The sequence below is a fragment of the Coregonus lavaretus genome, assembly GCF_964263955.1.
Source record: "Coregonus lavaretus genome assembly, chromosome: 27".
NCBI lineage: Eukaryota > Metazoa > Chordata > Actinopteri > Salmoniformes > Salmonidae > Coregonus > Coregonus lavaretus.
Window position 1 is genome coordinate 19,507,650 of NC_140014.1, and position 20,075 is coordinate 19,527,724.

Genomic DNA, 20,075 nt, shown 5'->3' on the forward strand with positions numbered 1-20,075 from the left:
GTAGCAGCAGCATATAATGAGTGTAAAAGTGTGTGTGTGTATGTGTTGTGTCGGAATGCATGTGTGTTATGTGTGTGTGCGTATGCAGTGTTTGTGAATGTGTGTGGGTTTTGTGTGAGAGTGTCAGTGTAGTGTGTGTGTGTGTGTGAGTGAGTGAGTATATAGACATGTATAGTCTTGTGAGTGTGCATAGAGTCAGTGCAGATAGTCCTGGTAACCATTTTAATTAAGGTAATTTCCATGAAAAGTACCCATGAGCACCAATGTGAAGTTCATAGGAGCATATGAAATTGGGTGTCAAATGAAAGCTAAGAGTCTATATTTTTGAGAAATTAAGGCATATATAAATTTTTCAACCATTTTCCATCCTAAAAATTTGGAATAAGCAAAGGCTTTGATTTCTGGTCAAACAGATGGAAAAGGGGTCTTAGAAAACATCTACCTGAAAAAGTCTTAAATTCAGTTACCAAAACCCCATATATTTTAAAGCTATTTTCTAATTTCTTTCCCTCATGAGAAGGGAGGTTAATGAAAATTCACAGAAGTAACAAGTAAAGGTAGACCTATCAATTAGTTAGTGTTTTTACTAATATCAATTTTGTTTATGAATTATTAAGTGATTAAAACTCAAAATTCTGTTTCTAAATCAGTAACGTATTTTCTGCAATTGAATTTGCTACAATGGGAAATCATGGTAGTCACAAACCACAGTTTGGTTCACAAGTTTAGACAGCGCAGCACAGTAGAGTATAGTGTTGTCACAATACCAGAATTATGACATCGATACCGATACTACAGTAGGTTTAATATCACAATACTCGATACCATCATGATACCACAGCAGAAAAAGAAGGCCTATTAGCCTAACTCACAGAATGGCACTTTATCCAGACAGATCTTTTGAGTTCCATATCATTACATTTTAAATGTTCAATGTTTGAATGTATCAATTATACAATCATGCAGTCAATTTGACTTTTTAAAATCTTTTTTTTAACCAATCTAACTACATAACATAATGGTAATAATTTGTTTAAATGGTAAGTCTCTTGATAAACTGGGTAAATCAAGATGTAGCCAAGGCCTATTCACAATACAGGTGAATTCATATTCAATAGGAGTGTGTGCGTGCATTGAGTTATTGAGCTGATTTCATGGGTCTACAGATGAAAAACAATCTGTTTCCCCATCATTTGGGACTTATTTTATTGTACTGATCAGCAACATTTGCATAGAAGAAGCAATCTCTTATTTTATAAAAGTGCGCGCTGTCTCACTCACTCATGTTCGAGCTTGAGCAAAGATGATCTTGACTGGGAGAGACGTGAGGCGGGGGAGACAAAGTTAATGAAGAACGTTTTTGGTCACAATCACCTTTGAAATCAGCAAAATTTTACATTATGGTTAGCATATTATCACAAGGTACTAGGGTAGGAAATTGATCTTAGCTTCAGCTGTAAGCTAGCAAGGAAAGTTAGCGTACAAAGCTGGAAGCTACCTGTATCCTCTTGCATTGTAAAGTGTTCTAGCCTGTAATGGACATTTTGGCGAACAGTAATTAAGTTTCAACATTTCTACATGCCGTGTTGCATTATTCAAGTGTCTTAAAGCTGCAATATGTAAGTTTTTTTGGGCGACCTGACCAAATTCACATAGAAATGTGAGTTATTGAAAGCAAGTCTAAGAAGCGGTACATCTGTTCTATGTGCACTATTTCTATGCTTCCCGTTTTAAAGTTTAGTTTTTGCGTCTTTTACTTTCGGTTTTGTACATAAGCTTCAAACAGCTGAAAATACAATATTTTGGGGTATGCGGTTTAGATGGTACAATGATTTTCTACACTAAACTTGCTTGTTTTGTCACAAAAACGGAAATTAGGCGAACTATTAGAATTTTAGCAACCAGAAAATGGCAGAGCAATTTCTGCATAGTGCATCTTTAACTTCTGTGCAGCATAAGTGGTAATGCAGCCCAGACTCCCAGTGAATGCAGTGGTTCCACAGGACAAGCTAGACCATGGATGGGCAACTAGGCAGCCCGTTTTGAAGGCACTCAGATTTTTTTTATGGGGGGGGGGGTTAAATGTGTAGAATTGCAAGAAATGATATGAGTACGCAGGATGTGGGTATGCAGACCTGTGAGAAACTGCGACCCCTCATGGTGAGTTCAGATTTTAGCTTAAATTTTAAGTGAAAAATCTGTTACTGTGGAATTGCCCATAACAATTTAGCAGTCTTATGGCTATTTAGCAGTCTTATGGCTATTTAGCAGTCTTATGGCTTGGGGATAGAAGCTGTCTCGGAGCCGGACGGTAGCAGAGTGAACAGTCTATGGCTTGGGTGGTTGGAGTCTTTGGCAATTTTTCGGGCCTTGCTCTGATACCACCTGATATAGAGGTCCTGGATGGCAGGGAGCTGTCCGCACCGCGCCACGGTAGTCTTATGGTTCATTGGCTCCTTTAAGAAGTCTCACTCTCATAATTGATTTAAGATATCCAGCACTGGAAAAACGGTAATGAGCAGTAGACCTGTAGTTGCCACTGTTATTGATCCTCCTCACTCAAGAGGACCTGTCACTCGACCTGCGATTTCTACTTTTCCTTATCACTGAATTAGCTCACTCTAAAGTTGTCCCACATTGGCATGTACAGAGGACACTGGGTCTACCTCAATTAGGGCTTGCGTGTTACATCAGTGATGGGACTAACCATGTATTTAACTAAATTCAGGGCTGAGGGAGCAGTATTCACTTGCCAGCAGTAGATGAGAGGGAGATGGTGCAGGGGGAGAGGTACCTGGCATTAGACTGGCCTGACGGGTCTTATGGAGCCCCAGTGCCGAGCACAGCACTATGAAACCCAGTCAGTAATCCCCAAGGGGGTGTCCCTCTGCTGTTGGAGTGCTTGCACACATCTACCAAATAGGCTGTTATTAACACAGAGGGGATCTCTCCCTCTTCCTATCCTTCTCCCCCACCCCATCCTCCAGCCCCTGAGCCCAGTTCCTCTCAAGGCGATGAGAATAAGGGTCTCTGTAGAGCTTGTTAAAAGGAGGTGAGGTAACCACTCTGAGGGATTACTGATGGTGTTACAATTACTAGCGTGGAGGCTTTTCAGCACAGCGGGCTTGATGACAGGTTGCTCTTGTTCAAGAGCTCTGTAGATGTCCAGGCAGCTGGAGAAACCTACTTTGACCGAACAAAATGACAGCGACACGTAAACTTATCAGATTGGTCCGGTGATGGCCAAATCCGCTATGTGAATTGAGGACACGGCCTGACCTCTCAACTGGCTGATGTGTTTCTCTTGGGCAGTAGCAGTGCTGCGTAACTCAGGAGCTTCTCATTACGCTCTGCTCGCTGCCAAACAGGACATCTGACGCTGACTCACTCTTTGGTTGAGGTAATGTGCTGGCCATGAGCTGAAGTCTGGGGAGAAAAGAGACAAGAAATGCAGCAGAGCAGAAAGTGACTGGATACTAGAGGTGGTAGGAGGCTGAGGGGGAAGCGTTGCTGCTTGAAATAGTTCCACAGACCTGAATGTTACTGTATGTAGGAAGCTCTCTGAGTGAAGGGCTGTAATAATGTGTAGCCTCACAGAGTGATTTCACTGAACTGGGTTATGATTGATTGGCAGCACGGGAGAGATGAGGTGGAGGTGAAAGGGGTAGGGCTAGGAATTGCCAGAGACCTCACGATACGATATTATCACGATACTTAGCTGCTGATACGATATTTACGTAATTTAGCAGACGCTCTTATCCAGAGTGACTTACAGGAGCAATTCGACAGATTTTTCACCTAGTCGGCTCGGGGATTAGAACCAGCGACCTTTCGGTTACTGGCACAACGCTCTTACCCACTAAGCTACCTGCCGCCCAATATGTATTGGGATTCTCACGATGTATTGCGATTTGATGTTCCAAACATATTGCTCACTATATGTCTGCTGCAGAGAGGCGAGAGAGCCATGAGAAAATGAGTTTTGATCAGTCAGGGAAATAAAAGTGCTGAAAACATGTTGGCTCACGTGAAGAAGGAGAACAAGCTGTAAGATGAAAAATACCAGCGTTTTGGCGCTGGTACAGCGGACTAGCGCTAGATAATGCTACCTAGCAATGAACAAATATTTGGATTCAAAGTATCGATATAATTTCGCGATATGTAACTATAGATTTTTCCCCCCATCACTAGAAAGGGGGGAGGTGAAAGAATGCTGGCAGGGCTGATTAGGACGGGAGGTCTTCACTGGGCATAGAGGAGTGGTTTGAAAAGCTGGCGCTCTGTCTCTTCAGAGAGCTGCTTTGTCTCTCAATGGGCCCTGCTTCCTCTCTGGAGGAGTAGACATCGCCTAATGAAAAACACGTTGTCATTAACTCGCTCAGAAGAACCCAAGAAATGCGGTTAACATTCCAGAGAACTTCGTTTTTTTTTTTTAAACGGACTAAAACCTCACTTAAGATTACAATGCTCAAAAGTATTTTTTTCCCCCTAAGTTGGTTGCTCATATTTTCAAATGTTTTGGCTTGAGACCCAAGATATTAATGGCTGCCATCCCAATTTAGTGATGGACAATGGCGCACTGTTTGCGTGTTATTGTAATTTATTCCTCTGCTGCCAATCCAGTCCATATTTATCCTTCTTGAAAAAGCTTTGTCAGCATAAAGGTGACAGCAGTCAAGTCAATCTTTATGTAGCGTGCATTATCACAAGCACAGCAAAGGATGGGTGCAGATATTGATGTGGCCCCATTTGAAACAGAGCCTAAACTCCCTATCAACCACTGAACACGTTTCCACCCCCTGTACCGTCATATCAAAATGTTACTCATCTTTTTATTATGTTTCCAGGAGACCTTCATTTTTATACACATTTCACTTTTCGGGCCAGTGATGGCATGAAAAAGAATAATCGTGTTGGAAATATATTTCAGAGATTCTAGATTGCCAAGATGCATACAGCGGTTTGGAATATTCAGGAAAAACAACCCTGAAGGCATTCTTTCGAAAACAACAACAAAGTACAGTCTCTACCACAAAGTCCAACCAAGGTGCACAAAATGAAGAACTAACTGCATGCATCTACAAAAATATGAATCCACTCTGGGGGCAGTTAAAAACAACAACACAACACAGTGATAGAGGATCTGGCCATTCCAGGTTATTGGACGAGGGAGACCTGTTTTTCTGTCTGGAGAGTTAAAACCACAACATTTGATACTGAACATAGTGGACTGGGACATAACAATGTGAATAATAATGTGCGGACCTAAATCCATGCATACTAAAAGAGTAAACACTCTGACTGATTTAATTCTCCCCTTTTCTTCTGTAGATCAAGAAAGCCTACCGACAGAAAGCCTTGACATGCCATCCAGATAAGAACCCAGACAACCCAAAAGCAGGTGAGTGAAATGACACCTTGTGTATCGGCCTTCTGCCTCTGTAGCAGATTGTAAAACCTGAACTCCATCACCACCAGCTACGTCCATGATTGTGACCTGACACACGCTGTGAGAATATAGTGTGTGTGTGTGTTCAGTGTCTTGTATGACTGGGAGGTTAACATGGGTATTCATGTGCAGTGTGGCCCTGTCAACAGGCACCATGGTGACATCTACTCTCCTAACCCACAACATTACATGCTGACATCTCCTCCACTAAACCCTCTAGAGTCTGACCTTGCTGCCAGATGGACCTCCACGACTAACCAGAGCAGAGCCTTCCCACAAGCCCTCCAGCCATGCGGGCCAGCCCCAGCCAGACAGCATGACTAGCGTTTACCCAGTCAGCCCCTTTGGCACTCCGCGGCCTGTCGCCAACAAACGTCAACAATCAGTTTCGGAAGTTTCAATATAATTCTCTGTCAGGGGAAAAAAGGCACCGTGGCGAAGGCATGTCGTAAGGCATGTTTTCAAGTGAGGTTTGTGCGGTTGCTGGATGCCTCTTACTATTCCTGATTAAGTCAAAAATGGGAAAGAAGGGGGTAATGGGGGGCTGAGTGGAATAAAACTGCTCGATTTCCCAGAAATTAAAAGGAGATGTTGAAGATTATGCTCTTTCACATCACATGCACTGATTTACCCACTCACACGAGAGGTTAAGAGCCCTGAGACTGTAGCCCGAAGCGATGGGGGGGTGTTGAGGTGGGGGTGACGTTCCACCCCCCCCCCCCCCCCCCCATATACACCCCCTGTGCTGTAACAGTCTGAGCTGCTCCAGACAATGTGGCACTCCAGCAGGCTTTCATTCAGCCAGCTCTGCTCCATGTGCGTAGGTAACTTTACCCGTCCACTTGCAGCAAAGTCTCTAGAGCCTGCTGTTTGTGTGCTGCTTTTATCACAGGGAGTAACAGTAGAGGCCCGTTAGATAGGGGAAAAAAACTCCCATAAGTGAGTGATTAAGCGTGCAGTAGTGGGGCTGTTATGAGCTGGGGGTTTGCGGTGCTGGGGGGGTGGATAGAGGCGAGCGCCGGGGATTTGCGTGGTACTTGTGATTGCCCCTGTGGCCCCTTAGGGCTCCCTAATGGGAGATGGATTGAGAGGCCTGGGTGGATTTATGTGGGAAAAGTGTGAGTGGATCATTGGGGAACCAGGTTTCGTGAGACTCCAGGCACATTTTAACGCAGGAAATGTCTCCGTTTATGTCAGCCCTGGGTCCTGCGTTGGCAAGGAGACATCACAGAGAGCACACGCCTGCTCGTTTTTTAAACCCTGCCTCATTTCGGTCCTCTACATGCAACGCACAGCCCCCCCGGTCTCTCCCTCTCTCTCCCCTCGCGTGTTAGCAGCTCACTAAAGTATCATTACCTTGCGTTGTTAACCTTTGTTCCATTTGGTTGCTGTTTTTAAAACTAACATTCTACACATACACTATGGCCCCCTTAACCACATCTTAAGTCCTCACTGAGCAGGAATATAAGATTGTGTATGTTTCTATGTATTGTACAGTATTTATTATCTCTAAAATATGACAGTGTCCTTGGTGTTTCCTCCGCAGCTGATCTCTTCCACCAGCTGTCCCAGGCCCTAGAGGTGCTGACTGATGCTGCTGCCAGGGTAAGACTTCTGTCCTCTCTGTCTGTCTGATACACACCCATCATCCATACCCCCCACCATGCCCTCTTTCCCTCTTCTCTCCAACTGTTCATCACATCAAACTGTCCTCCTCTCCTCTGTTTCAGGCTGCTTACGATAAGATATGCGCTGCCAAGAAACAAGCAGAGGAGAGAAACAACAAGCTAGATGCTAAGAGGAGGAAGATCAAGCTAGGTGAGCCCTCAGACCTGTGCCAACTCAACAAGCACTTCCCTCAGTAACACAAAACTGGCGATTTAGGATGATGCTAACTGTGTGTGTGTGTGTGTGATTTTCACAGACTTGGAGGCCAGAGAACGCCAGGCTGAGGCCCATAGTGCAGAGCAGTTCCAAAACACCAGAACTCTAGAGGAGGAGGTAAGAAAGATCCTAGTTTCCTACTCTGACCCTAGAAGAACAGATTATACAGGACTGTTTCACTTGAATGCCAATCCCTCACCCACACACAGTCAAGCCTAGAGAAGTGAGGTGGCAAAAACAATAGGCATCCTGGAGGATGGATGAAGCAGAATATACAATACATGCTCAGCTCAACTGCTCAACCTCCTGAACACTGCACCACACACAGTCAGCCCCAGAGTACAGCTGTTTGAATCACTGGCTTAGTGAAGGTAACACGCACAGCCACCTCCACTCTCCTCGGCCCTCACACCCTCTCAAACAGCTGAGCCTATCGCTGTTATATAACGCACACTTTCACATGTTTCCCTTGATTGACCTTGAAATTCACTAAAGACGTGGGCAAACAACGAAGCCGCAGCGATATCTCGCAGAAGTGTTTTATTTTGTACTTATTTTTCTCCCCAATTTTGATCTTGTCTCATCGCTGCAACTCCCCAATGGGCTCGGGAGGCGAAGGTTGAGTCATGCATCCTCCGAAACATGACCTGCCAAACAGCGCTTCTTAACACCCGCCTGCTTAACCCAGAAGAAGCCAGCCACACCAATGTGTCAGAGGAAACACCGTTCATTGTTAACCCTGGGGTTGTTGTCCTGTCAGATTGCCCGTCTGAGAGAGGAGGGCTCCAGGCAGCTGCAGGAAGAACAGAGGCTGATCAAGGAACAGATCCAGAGGGAGAGGGAGACACAGCTCCACCACACAGGCACATCAGACTACACATCTACAGGTACAGCACCTAGAGCTACAGTGGGGAAAAAAAGTATTTAGTCAGCCACCAATTGTGCAAGTTCTCCCACTTAAAAAGATGAGAGAGGCCTGTAAATTTCATCATAGGTACATGTCAACTGTGACAGACAAAATGAGAAAAAAAGAATCCAGAAAATCACATTGTAGGATTTTTAATGAATTTATTTGCAAATTATGGTGGAAAATAAGTATTTGGTCAATAACAAAAGTTTCTCAATACTTTGTTATATACCCTTTGTTGGTAATGACACAGGTCAAACGTTTTCTGTAAGTCTTCACAAGGTTTTCACACACTGTTGCTGGTATTTTGGCCCATTCCTCCATGCAGATCTCCTCTAGAGCAGTTATGTTTTGGGGCTGTCGCTGGGCAACACAGACTTTCAACTCCCTCCAAAGATGTTCTATGGGGTTGAGATCTGGAGACTGGCTATGCCACTCCAGGACCTTGAAATGCTTCTTACGAAGCCACTCCTTCGTGGCCCGGGCGGTGTGTTTGGGATCATTGTCATGCTGAAAGACCCAGCCACGTTTCATCTTCAATGCCCTTGTTGATGGAAGGAGGTTTTCACTCAAAATCTCACGATACATGGCCCCATTCATTCTTTCCTTTACACGGATCAGTCGTCCTGGTCCCTTTGCATAAAAACAGCCCCAAAGCATGATGTTTCCACCCCCATGCTTCACAGTAGGTATGGTGTTCTTTGGATGCAACTCAGCATTCTTTGTCCTCCAAACACGACGAGTTGAGTTTTTACCAAAAAGTTATATTTTGGTTTCATCTGACCATATGACATTCTCCCAATCCTCTTCTGGATCATCCAAATGCACTCTAGCAAACTTCAGACGGGCCTGGACATGTACTGGCTTAAGCAGGGGGACACGCCTGGCACTGCAGGATTTGAGTCCCTGGCGGCGTAGTGTGTTACTGATGGTAGGCTTTGTTACTTTGGTCCCAGCTCTCTGCAGGTCATTCACTAGGTCCCCCCGTGTGGTTCTGGGATTTTTGCTCACCGTTCTTGTGATCATTTTGACCCCACGGGGTGAGATCTTGCGTGGAGCCCCAGATCGAGGGAGATTATCAGTGGTCTTGTATGTCTTCCATTTCCTAATAATTCCTCCCACAGTTGATTTCTTCAAACCAAGCTGCTTACTTATTGCAGATTCAGTCTTCCCAGCCTGGTGCAGGTCTACAATTTTGTTTCTGGTGTCCTTTGACAGCTCTTTGGTCTTGGCCTTAGTGGAGTTTGGAGTGTGACTGTTTGAGGTTGTGGACAGGTGTCTTTTATACTGATAACAAGTTCAAACAGGTGCCATTAATACAGGTAACGAGTGGAGGACAGAGGAGCCTCTTAAAGAAGAAGTTACAGGTCTGTGAGAGCCAGAAATCTTGCTTGTTTGTAGGTGACCAAATACTTATTTTCCACCATAATTTGCAAATTAATTAATTAAAAATCTAACAATGTGATTTTCTGGGAAAAAAATTCTCAATTTGTCTGTCATAGTTGTCGTGTACCTATGATGAAAATGACAGGCCTCTCTCATCTTTTTAAGTGGGAGAACTTGCACAATTGGTGGCTGACTAAATACTTTTTTACCCCACTGTATATACCTCCCCCCTCCCTTTGTTTTTACACTGCTGCTACTCGCTGTTTATTATCTATGCATAGTCACTTTACCCCCACCTACATGTACAAATTACCTCGACTAACCTGTACCCCCGCACATTTACTCGGTACCGTACCCCCAGTATATAGCCTCGTTATTGTTACTTTTAATTTAATTAAAAAATGTTACGTTCATTTATTTAGTAAATATTTTCTTAACTCTATTTCTTGAACTGCATTGTTGGTTAAGGGCTTGTAAGTAAGCATTTCACAGTAAGGTCTACACCTGTTGTATTCGGCGCATGTGACAAATACAATTTCTTTTGATTTGATATGCACTCCCTGTGCTGTAACAGTCTGAGCTGCTCAGGCCAATGTGGTACTCCAGCGCCCATATAGAACTTTATTCTTGAAATGTTGGTGATGTAACTCGGGCTCCCGAGTGGCGCAGCGGTCTAAGGCACTGCATCTCAGTGCTTGAGGCGTCACTACAGACCCCCTGGTTCGATTCCAGGCTGTATCACAACCGGACGTGATTGGGAGTCCCATAGGGCGGCGCACAATTGGCCCAGCGTCATCCGGGTTTGGCCGGTGTAGGCCGTCATTGTAAATAAGAATTTGTTCTTAACTGACTTGCCTAGTTAAATAAAGGTAAAAATAAAATAAATAACAGTACGAGAACGCCTCTGACAGTTCCCTATGAAATGACCCGCTGTAAACAAGCAAAACAGAGTAACACATTTAATAGACATTTGTGTGTGAGCGGCCAGTCGGACATATATTATACAGTACCCAGCCCGACTGGACTGAACAACAATGGAATGTTCTTTGACTTAGAATATGTTATGTTGCTTAGGAACACAAAACTGTTTGTAATATTAGTATGAAAGGCCTATTTTTGTCCTTTGGCAGAGAAATAACCTAGCTACATAATACAGACCTAACAGAACATATACAGCTTCATCATCTGGTTGACTAGCATTCTACCTCTTAATATCACATTTGCGTTTGGGGGGGAAATATGCTGGTTCTGGGCTGGAGCCATCATAAACCGTTGTCTAAATGTCTAATAAAGGGATGTGATGGGAGTCAAGGTTGTGGGAGATGATGAGGTCTTGGCCTGGCCCCCCATTGTGGCTACACACTAAGTCATGCAAGGTCAGCACGTCTTCACTGAGACCATCTGTATCTCTGCTCGCACGCGATTGGGCCTCACCGGGCCTCTGCGGTAAGGACTTCCTGGAACAACGCCCTGTTACGACTCCGGAGGCGCCCGGCGGGTCAGCAGGCTTGGGACCAGTACGGTTGGGGGATGAACAACCAAAGGCTGATCATGTATGACCTGCGGTGATGCGAGACAAGCGGTCCTGTCCGTCTCCCAATGATGGGACAACAATGTCTTGACCACTGTGACGGAGCCCTCCCCGACCAACCGCACGTCTCATTTGTCTTTTTGAAATGTTTTGTCTGCCTGAATAAATAATAGTTTCTTTGTCTTTCTCTTTCTCTGTGTCTCTCCCTTTCCCTCGCTCTCTCGCAGACTCAGCTGTTGGAAGGCATTCCAAGAGCAATGTGACCCCCAAATTAAAAGTAAGTTATAATATTGCTTTTAGTCAGGGGATTGGAAGAGGGGTCAGCTTTTAGGGTTGAGATTCTTGGAGAAGGAATGGTGGAGGAGAGTCTCCATACTGGTGTCCTCCTGAGGAATCTCTGAAGTGAGTTAAACCATGGCCAGAACCTCCAAGGTATTTCATTAGTAAGGGGTTTAGGATGGAAACCAAGACATTTGTGAAATAATGGAGAGCACATACACTCCTCCCCAAGTACGTATGTGTCCTGTTCCTCTGTCTGTTCCTCTCCAGTGTACTGTAGGCCATCGTCAGGAGAGCTGTAACCACGTAAATAGAGGGTTATTATATTTCCTTTGGAAACCACTCAATCCACATCTATTAAAGGACACAGGGGATGTTAGCTAATGTCTTTAAGTATTTAATATTGTTAAAACATCTGATACCCATGAAGAACGGTGTATCCCCCAAATAATCAGTTTGTGTCAGGAAAACAAACGTCAGGGTTGAGTCTTGCTACGGTATTAAACATATCATATTCACGTACTGTACATGTGAATATTATTCCATACATTGCTCTAAGGGGCAGTTGTATCTGATAGTTGGGAACACGCAAGAAGTCAATATCAAAGTCAGACGTCATTTAGTCAGATTTTGTTATGGAGCAATATTGATAGATGTAAATTAATTACATCTGTATCTTTTTTATAGTACAACATTCAAGCCATATTGTTTCTGGCCCTAGAGCGTTGTTCTTTCCTTCAGTATTCTGAATAATTTTGACAAATATTTTCGGATGTTATTTTGGTGTAGAATAAATTTCAAAACTACTGGGGGACATTGACCCTTACGTTTCTAATAGTCCTCATCGATTTCAACAGTGCTATTTGGAAGTTGATCATAAACCATTGTTGTCCTCCCCACTGTGGCAGATTCTTTGACAAGAGAGTGAAATATGACCTCTGATTATGCACTGTTATTTTTCCTGTGAGGGTTTTTGTTCTAAAATATTTCGTTATTTGTGGCTTTCAAGCGTGCGTATCAAATGTACCAGAGCAGTTGGGGACTGCCAGGGAACTCCAATCTCTTTAGAGTTGTTTAGACTGTCAGTAACATACACCGCAGCAACGTGCTGGAGCAGCCTGACATTTGGGTATCACCCAAGATCTGTTCCGCCTTGTTAGAAGATTAATGGAATACAAGGTTATCGTTGGGTAGAGGAGAAAGCACATTTTCAAAATAATTGTTTGAAAAAGAAATGTGTGTAGACTGGGCAATTCCCAGAAAGGCTCCCTCTGACAGTGAACAGAGTGTTGGTCTGGACCTTTAGTCTGGCTGCTTGCCTTTGATAATTCTGCTCCAGATAGTTAGCGAGATAAAGTCTTGAACCTGCAGGGTTATGAATGGAATTAGCCTGTTACATAACATCTTACTCAGAGAGCTAAGCACTGGGAAAATGAAACATTTGCAATTGAAATGCTGTACAGTAAATTGAGTAAACTTTCAGCTGTCAGCCAACATTACAGAGATCATTGCTTTATTACATGGTATTTGCTAATAATGACCAGAGCTAACAAGGGGTTTTCTCAGAATAACTCTCACATATTTCTCTGTGAATGAGTGACCCTCACGTTAGCTACATGCCACACATATACGTCTCTGGTTCGATCTGTTTTGCGTTAGGTGCTCATTAAAAGGCCTAGTGATGTGTGTTGCGTTGTGGCTAGCAGTAACCAAGAGGATTAAGTAAGTGTAAGTTCCATAACCAAAGATGGGTTATTTGGCTCTCGGTTTTTCTCTCTTAACTCTATGTATTTTTCTCTTTCAGTTGAAGTGGAAGTGTAAAAAGGAGGATGACACCAACGGGGGCTACTCTCAAGACTTCATTTTGAGCCTTCTATCAAAGGTGGGTGCCCTGAATGTGAATCACCAGATATCACTGCATGGCTGGGATTCAAAAGGCCACCACCTTTAAGTTGGCACACAGTTTTTACTAAGAGCAACAGTTTCTCCCACCTGCATCTTTTGGAAGGAGCTATGACTCATACCGTATGTCTCATATTAAATGTCCTATTTGAATGTGTAATGTAGCAGTAGAGACACTGGTTATATAATCATACTTGTAGAATATATCTCTGAGGGCTTGTCCCCTGCTGCATCACGGACCTGTATCTCACCCCAACTCTCCTGTAATGAGACCTGCCTGGTGTCCAGCTCACGTTTGAGCTCTGCATGACATCAGTGTTATAGATGGTTTTATTTTCCACTTTATACAAGCCCCATTAAGTTTAGTAGCAGTGAAAGCGCTGGGGGCAATGCAGTGCCCTCTTAAAGTGGTGCACGCCATTGTTAGTGCCCCGTTACTGGGCAGGTTTAGCAGTGCCAGGGGAGTTGCTAGGAAATGTGCTCTTCTCATGCAACCGTGTACCACCTCGAACTGCAACCAGCTAAGGGTGTTTTGGTGGGGCTTAGGTTGGGCAGGAATGAGGATAGGGCAAGTCCATGTGTCACTGACGTCAAAAGCTCGAAAAAAGGTTGAACTTTCAATTTCTCCTCCGCACGCACTCAATCAATCAGTCAGGCGTGGGAGGCTGGGTCAAAGGATTGTGGGAAAACAAATGTTGTTTTTACTTATGAGTGGCAGGTAATGCTTGAGTAGGAGTAGCCGCCCATTTGTGGGAATGGGGACTGTGTGTGTGTTTTGGACTCACACAACCTTACGTCTGCTCTGGAGGGAAACAAATTTGGATTTATAATATAGGGGTCTACAGAGACTCCTGTTTGTCACTGTTGGCATGCTGTGGAGTGTTTTCAGTGTCCATTAGCATTCCAGGCCTGTCCTTTTCCCAGAGATGCAGATTCCTCGGAATGGGATTCTTAGAGGCCTCCTTGCTGGGGCTCTTTAGGAGTGGGCTTAATGAGAGAAGCCCTCTATTTCAGGTGACATACTGTATCAGCCAGCAGCCTTCTCTCTGCTGCAGGCCTTTACCCAGAGGAGCCCAGCCTCCATCAGCCAAGAGACTCTCTGTAATTATCAGTGCAGCTGAGACGGATCAGCTTTTACTGCAGTCAGAGACTCAGTCCAAGTCCTGTCTCCACTCTCCAGCTCCTCTCTGTGTGTGTGTGTGTGTGTGTGTGTTAGAAGTCAGTGGTTGACCCAGGCTGGACTGCTCCTACCCTGTACTCCCCTGTCTCTGACTTGTACTGGCAGGCAGCTGGACAAGGGCCACAGCTAATTTCAGCTCATACCAGAACATGATGTTTTATTGAGTTTTCTCACCACATATAGAGCAGGCTAACTGAATAAATAAAAGTAGTAGTTTATGACGAAGTGTCCCAGTTGATTCTCTTCCAAATGTTACTGAGGTTAACGTTTTTCTGCGAATGAATAATAAAGAAATACATTAGGGTAGGGTTCATGTAATTTTAGAGCCACATTTAGGGATAATGTAATGTTTCTCATTCTCTGGAACAAAATGGGTCCCTCCCACTATCTCTTGCGGGCCAAATCACAGTATGTCCTACGCATAGTTGTTATTGTGTAACTTGAAAACTCAGCAATTCAAAATGCATAATCTAATATTGCCATTGGAGGTGGTGTTCTGATGTGATATTTACATTTTAGTCATTTAGCAGACGCTCTTATCCAGAGCAACTTACAGTTAGTGAGTGCATACATTTTCATACTGGCCTCCCGTGGGAATCGAACCCACAACCCTGGCATTGCAAGCGCCATGCTCTACCAACTGAGCTACACTGTAGAATGTAAGGTTTTACAGTCCTGTCCAGTCATCTATTGTGTTTTTACTACTGATTAAAAATTATTCAAATTTCTGGCTATGTGATATACTTTCAGGAAACATTGAGTACTAACTCTCTCTGTTTCTGTGTCTCTTTCAGTATGGCAACGTTTTAAATGTTCTCATATCAAGTAAGAAGAGAGGAAGTGCTGTGGTAGAATTTGAAACCGTCAAAGCAGCTGTAAGTATTCTGTTTGTTTCAGAATTGATACACACTCATTTCATCTCAATTCGTATTGAAAAGTCACTGAAATCAATCAATACCCACCAGCTTTTACTTATTGGGCTTTATTACTATTTGGTTTGCACTGAGCACTATGCGTCTCACCAACTTCCCAGCCCAAGGCCCCCCATGATGACATTTTGATGAGTCTCTGTGCGTTGACAGAACAGGGGAGTTGACAGAACAGAGGAGTGTTCTGATGGGAACCAGGAGAACAGAAGGGCTGAGCCACCTCATTGTTCAGACTGTCTGAGTCCTCTGCCCCTTTGTTGTCGTGTGCTGTTTTGTTGTGGGCTCTGGTGTGCCGTGTGGTTCCCCTCAAGAGAACATATCTGCTGTCCCCTGGGGAGCCAGACTCGGGGCCTGTGGTTTCAGTCTCTCTGTCTGGAGATCTCAGGGTCCTTGCGCTGCTAGGGGGGTTGGGGTTATCTAAAGTTCACCCCACGTGTGTTTCAAATACACAATACAAAACCCCACACAAACTCCATGGAACTGAAAGGAGTAGAGAGGTTGATGGGGGAAAGAATGGCTTGTCAGCAGGTCATGTCACACTGGGTCTAACTCTACTCCTTTGTTTTCTCCAGGAACTGGCATATAAGAACGAGAGTGGCGTTACAGCAAACCCACTGAAGATCTCGTGGCTTGAGGGACAGCCTGAAGTCATCACCCCAGTTGTGTCGCAGGTTCAGCAAACAACTGGACAGTACTTCCCGCCTATACAGGTATGTAACCAGGGGCAACCTTCACCACGAGCAGGGCAACCTCTCCCCAACCTGAATGTGCTTAGACCTAATTCTCCTCCTCTCCCATCAACGATAATGTAAGCCCTATGTTACCAAATATCCCCATGTACTTGGCGTTCAATCAAAATAACATTTCTTAAAACGATCCCGTAAAGAGAAGTATGTAAACGTCTGCAGTTTTATTTTCGTATCAGTGAGCAAATATTGCCCCGGCACTTGCACTATGGCTCAGGGCAATGTGTTTGGTTAAATGGGCTTAGGTTTGTTTGGCTTGGAGAAGCAGTGTGTTGGCCCGGCGCTGGCCCGTTCCCCAGCCCATGGCCCGCCTCTCATTAAGGGCTGACCCACCAGGGAGACCCATGGAATGCCTCGCTCCATCAGAACCACACAGTGACCCGACCTGACCAGCGTGCCGTAATAGCAGGCTGGCACAAGAGGGTGACTACCCCTTTCTCTCTCTATCCAGAGTGGTGCCCAGCCCAGCAGTCCGTCTGCCCACCTTTTTGCTAACCTCCTGGTCGGCTTTCATCACGTACTGGCACTTTGGAGGCCTTTTCCAGTCAGAGAAATGTTGCAGCACAGTTGGAAAATGTAGGTGGAGGATGAAGGTGATCTGAGTCAGTTTGAGGATTACAGGACATTTCAGCTCCTCTCTTGTCATGAGCTAGACATGACTCAGTCTGTCTCAATGTCCATAATCACCATTACTTAGTTTCAGTGCTGTGGTCATTTAGGACTAATGATATTAAAATGGACTTTGTTTTATAAAGAGATTTTCCATACATTTCCTTTAAGCTGTGCTGTATTTGGGTTTGGGTCTGCATGGTTTTGGACCAGTAGACTCTCCCTCCCCAGAGCTGCTGATAAACTGTGTCACCTCTCAACCCACCACAGCACAGTGACTCAGGCCCCTCGTCAGGGTTAGCACTCCACGCAGGGTTCACAGCCCTGCCTACTCACTCAGACTTGTCAGAGTAATATGTTTTCATGTTATTATGGTAACCGGTTTTGCCTTACACATATCCAACGCAGATTGCTTCATCTCTCGCAGAGAACGAAAACATGATTATGGTAGTGTAATTTTCACATTAGCCCTCAGTGAGAACGCTTCTCACTAAAGAGGCCTACATGACATAATGGGGATCCAGTGAATATGAGTAATACTGGCCCGGGTCACTGGAGACTGGGGAGAACCATGGAGGTCCTGAGGAGTCTGTCTGGGTTCCAGAACACTGCTTCTCTCTCTCTTTCCCTTTGCCTCCGCTCCCTCTCCCTCTCTTTCTTCATCTCCCTTTCTCTCTCTTCCAATCTCTCCCCCTTTCCTTTTCCTTCTTTCTCCCTTTCTTTCTCTCGCTCCCTTTCTCGCTCTCTCTCCGTCACTGTCACCAGTTGCGATCACAGAGGAGCAGCGGTGCTGATACCTGCTTTTTAACCTCATCAATCCAGCCCCAGCACAGCAGGGAGCCCAGGGACACACATTATTTCACACTCTGCTCCACTCTGTTTAATAAGAGAATCTGCTTACACTGTTCTGGGACCTGCTGCTGCTGCACCTGGGCCCACACGTCCCAAGAGGCCCCTGGGGGCCCCTACTATCACACACTGGACTGTAGCAAAGTTTGACAGATAGAGCCTGAAGTGACATGTATGAGCAATGTTGTACTGCTGTGCTGAGTGATTCTCTAAGCCTGTGAATGATACAGGCTCTCTGTAAGACATGGGTGTGTTGGGTCAGGCGTTTCACCAGGAGGGGACACCATGTAGAGACAATACACTAAGTTCTTCTTAACATTAATGATCAAGCAGGGTAAGGAACAGAGGCCCTGTCCCGGCCAGGCCATGGTGCAGAGAATTGCTCCCCTTGCTCCAGACATTCAAATCCCTTGTATTTGGATAGGATTTAGTTTCACCTCCTGAGTGTGCTATGTTTTGTATCACTGCCCCATGCAATAATACATTCCCATAATGAGAGGTTGTGAAATGAGTAGGTTTATGAAATATATGTATGGTAAATCATTATGTGGTATAGTGTTGTTTTCTAACAGTCAGCGTTCTTTTCTCAGTCTCTGACGTTTGATGAAAAGTTTTATTGAATGGCAGTGTAATGTACACAGTTAGCTACGTGTCTGCTCCAGAACTTCTGAGTGGATTACGTAAATTGTAGATAGAAAGAAAGAAAGAAAGAAAGAAAGAAAGAATAAACTATACTGTAGCTACATAGATGTAATGGTAGGGACAACTGTGTGATGTGTGTTAATGGTGGTTAGCATGACAATGGAAAGTACAGAGTTTAATTATGGTGAATGAAGTGTTAGAGCTGTCCCCCAGAACTCCTCACATTTGCTGTCAAACTACAGGGATTCACACAGTGTCAATATTACTCATAGTTCAGCCTTTACCTCCCAGAATCTCTGGAGTTTGATGTCCACATTCAACCATCTGTATCCTATTCCCTATCAGAAGAACTTGTAGCATAATCATGTCTTTGGAAGGAAGTCATACATCATTGTGTCCCCAATTTAGAACAATAGTTTAGCATATTTTATTTTTAGAGTATTTATTCTGATAAAGACTTATCTCAGTGCTTGATACAGCTCTGTTTATTTAATCTTCGAGGAATCTTCGACTTCGAGCCTGTCACGACATGAACCAGATCTAGCGTTTCATCTATTCTTGGATGGTTTTTCCATCATATCGGAACTGCTAGCTTCCTTTTGCTGAATAAAGTGCAAGCTCACCTAAAATAGCCCTAAGTCTCTGGGCCCTGGTATGCTGAGTGTAGTCTTGCTGCAGCTGGCTGTAGCGCTGGCTCTTTCCGGACGGAGATAACAACTTCTAGTGTTCTGACTTCCTGGAAGAGGCCGTTTAGAGATCAAAAGGACTAATATAGCAGATTGGTTAATTTACATCTGTTGCCAGCTGTTATCAGCATGAATTCATTTAACTGCTTTAGCTTGGACAGGGAATAGAGAAGGAGGTGGCGAGATAACTGGACTATCTCAATGAGATCTGGGAGCACTGGAAACCCCTGCATTCTTCTTCATGGAACAGTTAAAAGGAGGAAAGGGGCATGGGACGCTGTTTCTACATTGCTAACTCAGTGTTTTTCCTCTGTGGACTAAAGTTGCACATTGCATGTGAACTTGATCAACTCTCTTGCTTGTTTTAATCACTGGATGTTGAACTTTTGAGATCTTTGATGGTTTTGTCTTCTTCCCAAGGTCTTACGATGCCCAAGTATATCATGGATATCATGCGAAGCAGTGCTATTGTGCTGCCTTGGCCCTAATTCGTCTTTAAATGGGAGAGAAATGTGTGAATCTGTAGCTCTCTAGTGTGTCCTGACACTATGCAGAGTTCCATAAACAATATCAGTTTCAGAACCGCCCCTCACGCTGCAAACCCCAGTGAAGCGTGTTGCATATTTTCAGTAGCATTAGGTTGCACTGCCAGATGCAATTACAGTAGGAGTAGGAATGTATCAGTTGTCAAAACAATATTCCCCCCCCCAAAAAAATAATTTAAAAAAATCCACCATCTTTTGTAAGATGGCAGGCTTTTGCGGTATTCTGTATGATAGCAAGTTTGGAATTTTGGGGAAAAGTGGTACCAGATGGGATGGGGTACCTCACAGTTTAAAATGTTTGGTCATTTTTGCACAGCGGCAACATAATTTGTCATCCAATTACATTTATTCTCACATCAGTGTGAGTTTGGGCATTTGTTGAGAATAACTTTACGTGACCCCTCTTGCGGAGAAGCCCATTGCAGACGATGGGGTGTCATATGGTCTTTGGACAGTGTGTGTGAGTTCTGTTTGTGTCTGATTACTATGGTATGATGGAGGAAGGAGACAGTAGGCCCACTGTCCCAGAGGCGTGTTATGCCATTGTGGAG

At 44.4% G+C, this 20,075-nt stretch overlaps 1 protein-coding gene across 1 annotated transcript in view; it reads left to right on the top strand.

The window, feature by feature from the left end:
- Positions 1 to 20,075, top strand: part of LOC311103059 (dnaJ homolog subfamily C member 17-like) — a 49,786-nt gene that overhangs the window by 3,285 nt on the left and 26,426 nt on the right. The window contains exons 2-10 of the mRNA XM_084144582.1: positions 5,332 to 5,401; positions 6,996 to 7,054; positions 7,180 to 7,267; positions 7,374 to 7,450; positions 8,094 to 8,220; positions 11,385 to 11,434; positions 13,241 to 13,318; positions 15,313 to 15,393; positions 16,020 to 16,157. Coding sequence (XP_084000708.1) covers positions 5,332 to 5,401; positions 6,996 to 7,054; positions 7,180 to 7,267; positions 7,374 to 7,450; positions 8,094 to 8,220; positions 11,385 to 11,434; positions 13,241 to 13,318; positions 15,313 to 15,393; positions 16,020 to 16,157 — 768 coding nt within the window. The remainder of the gene's footprint in view (positions 1 to 5,331; positions 5,402 to 6,995; positions 7,055 to 7,179; positions 7,268 to 7,373; positions 7,451 to 8,093; positions 8,221 to 11,384; positions 11,435 to 13,240; positions 13,319 to 15,312; positions 15,394 to 16,019; positions 16,158 to 20,075) is intronic.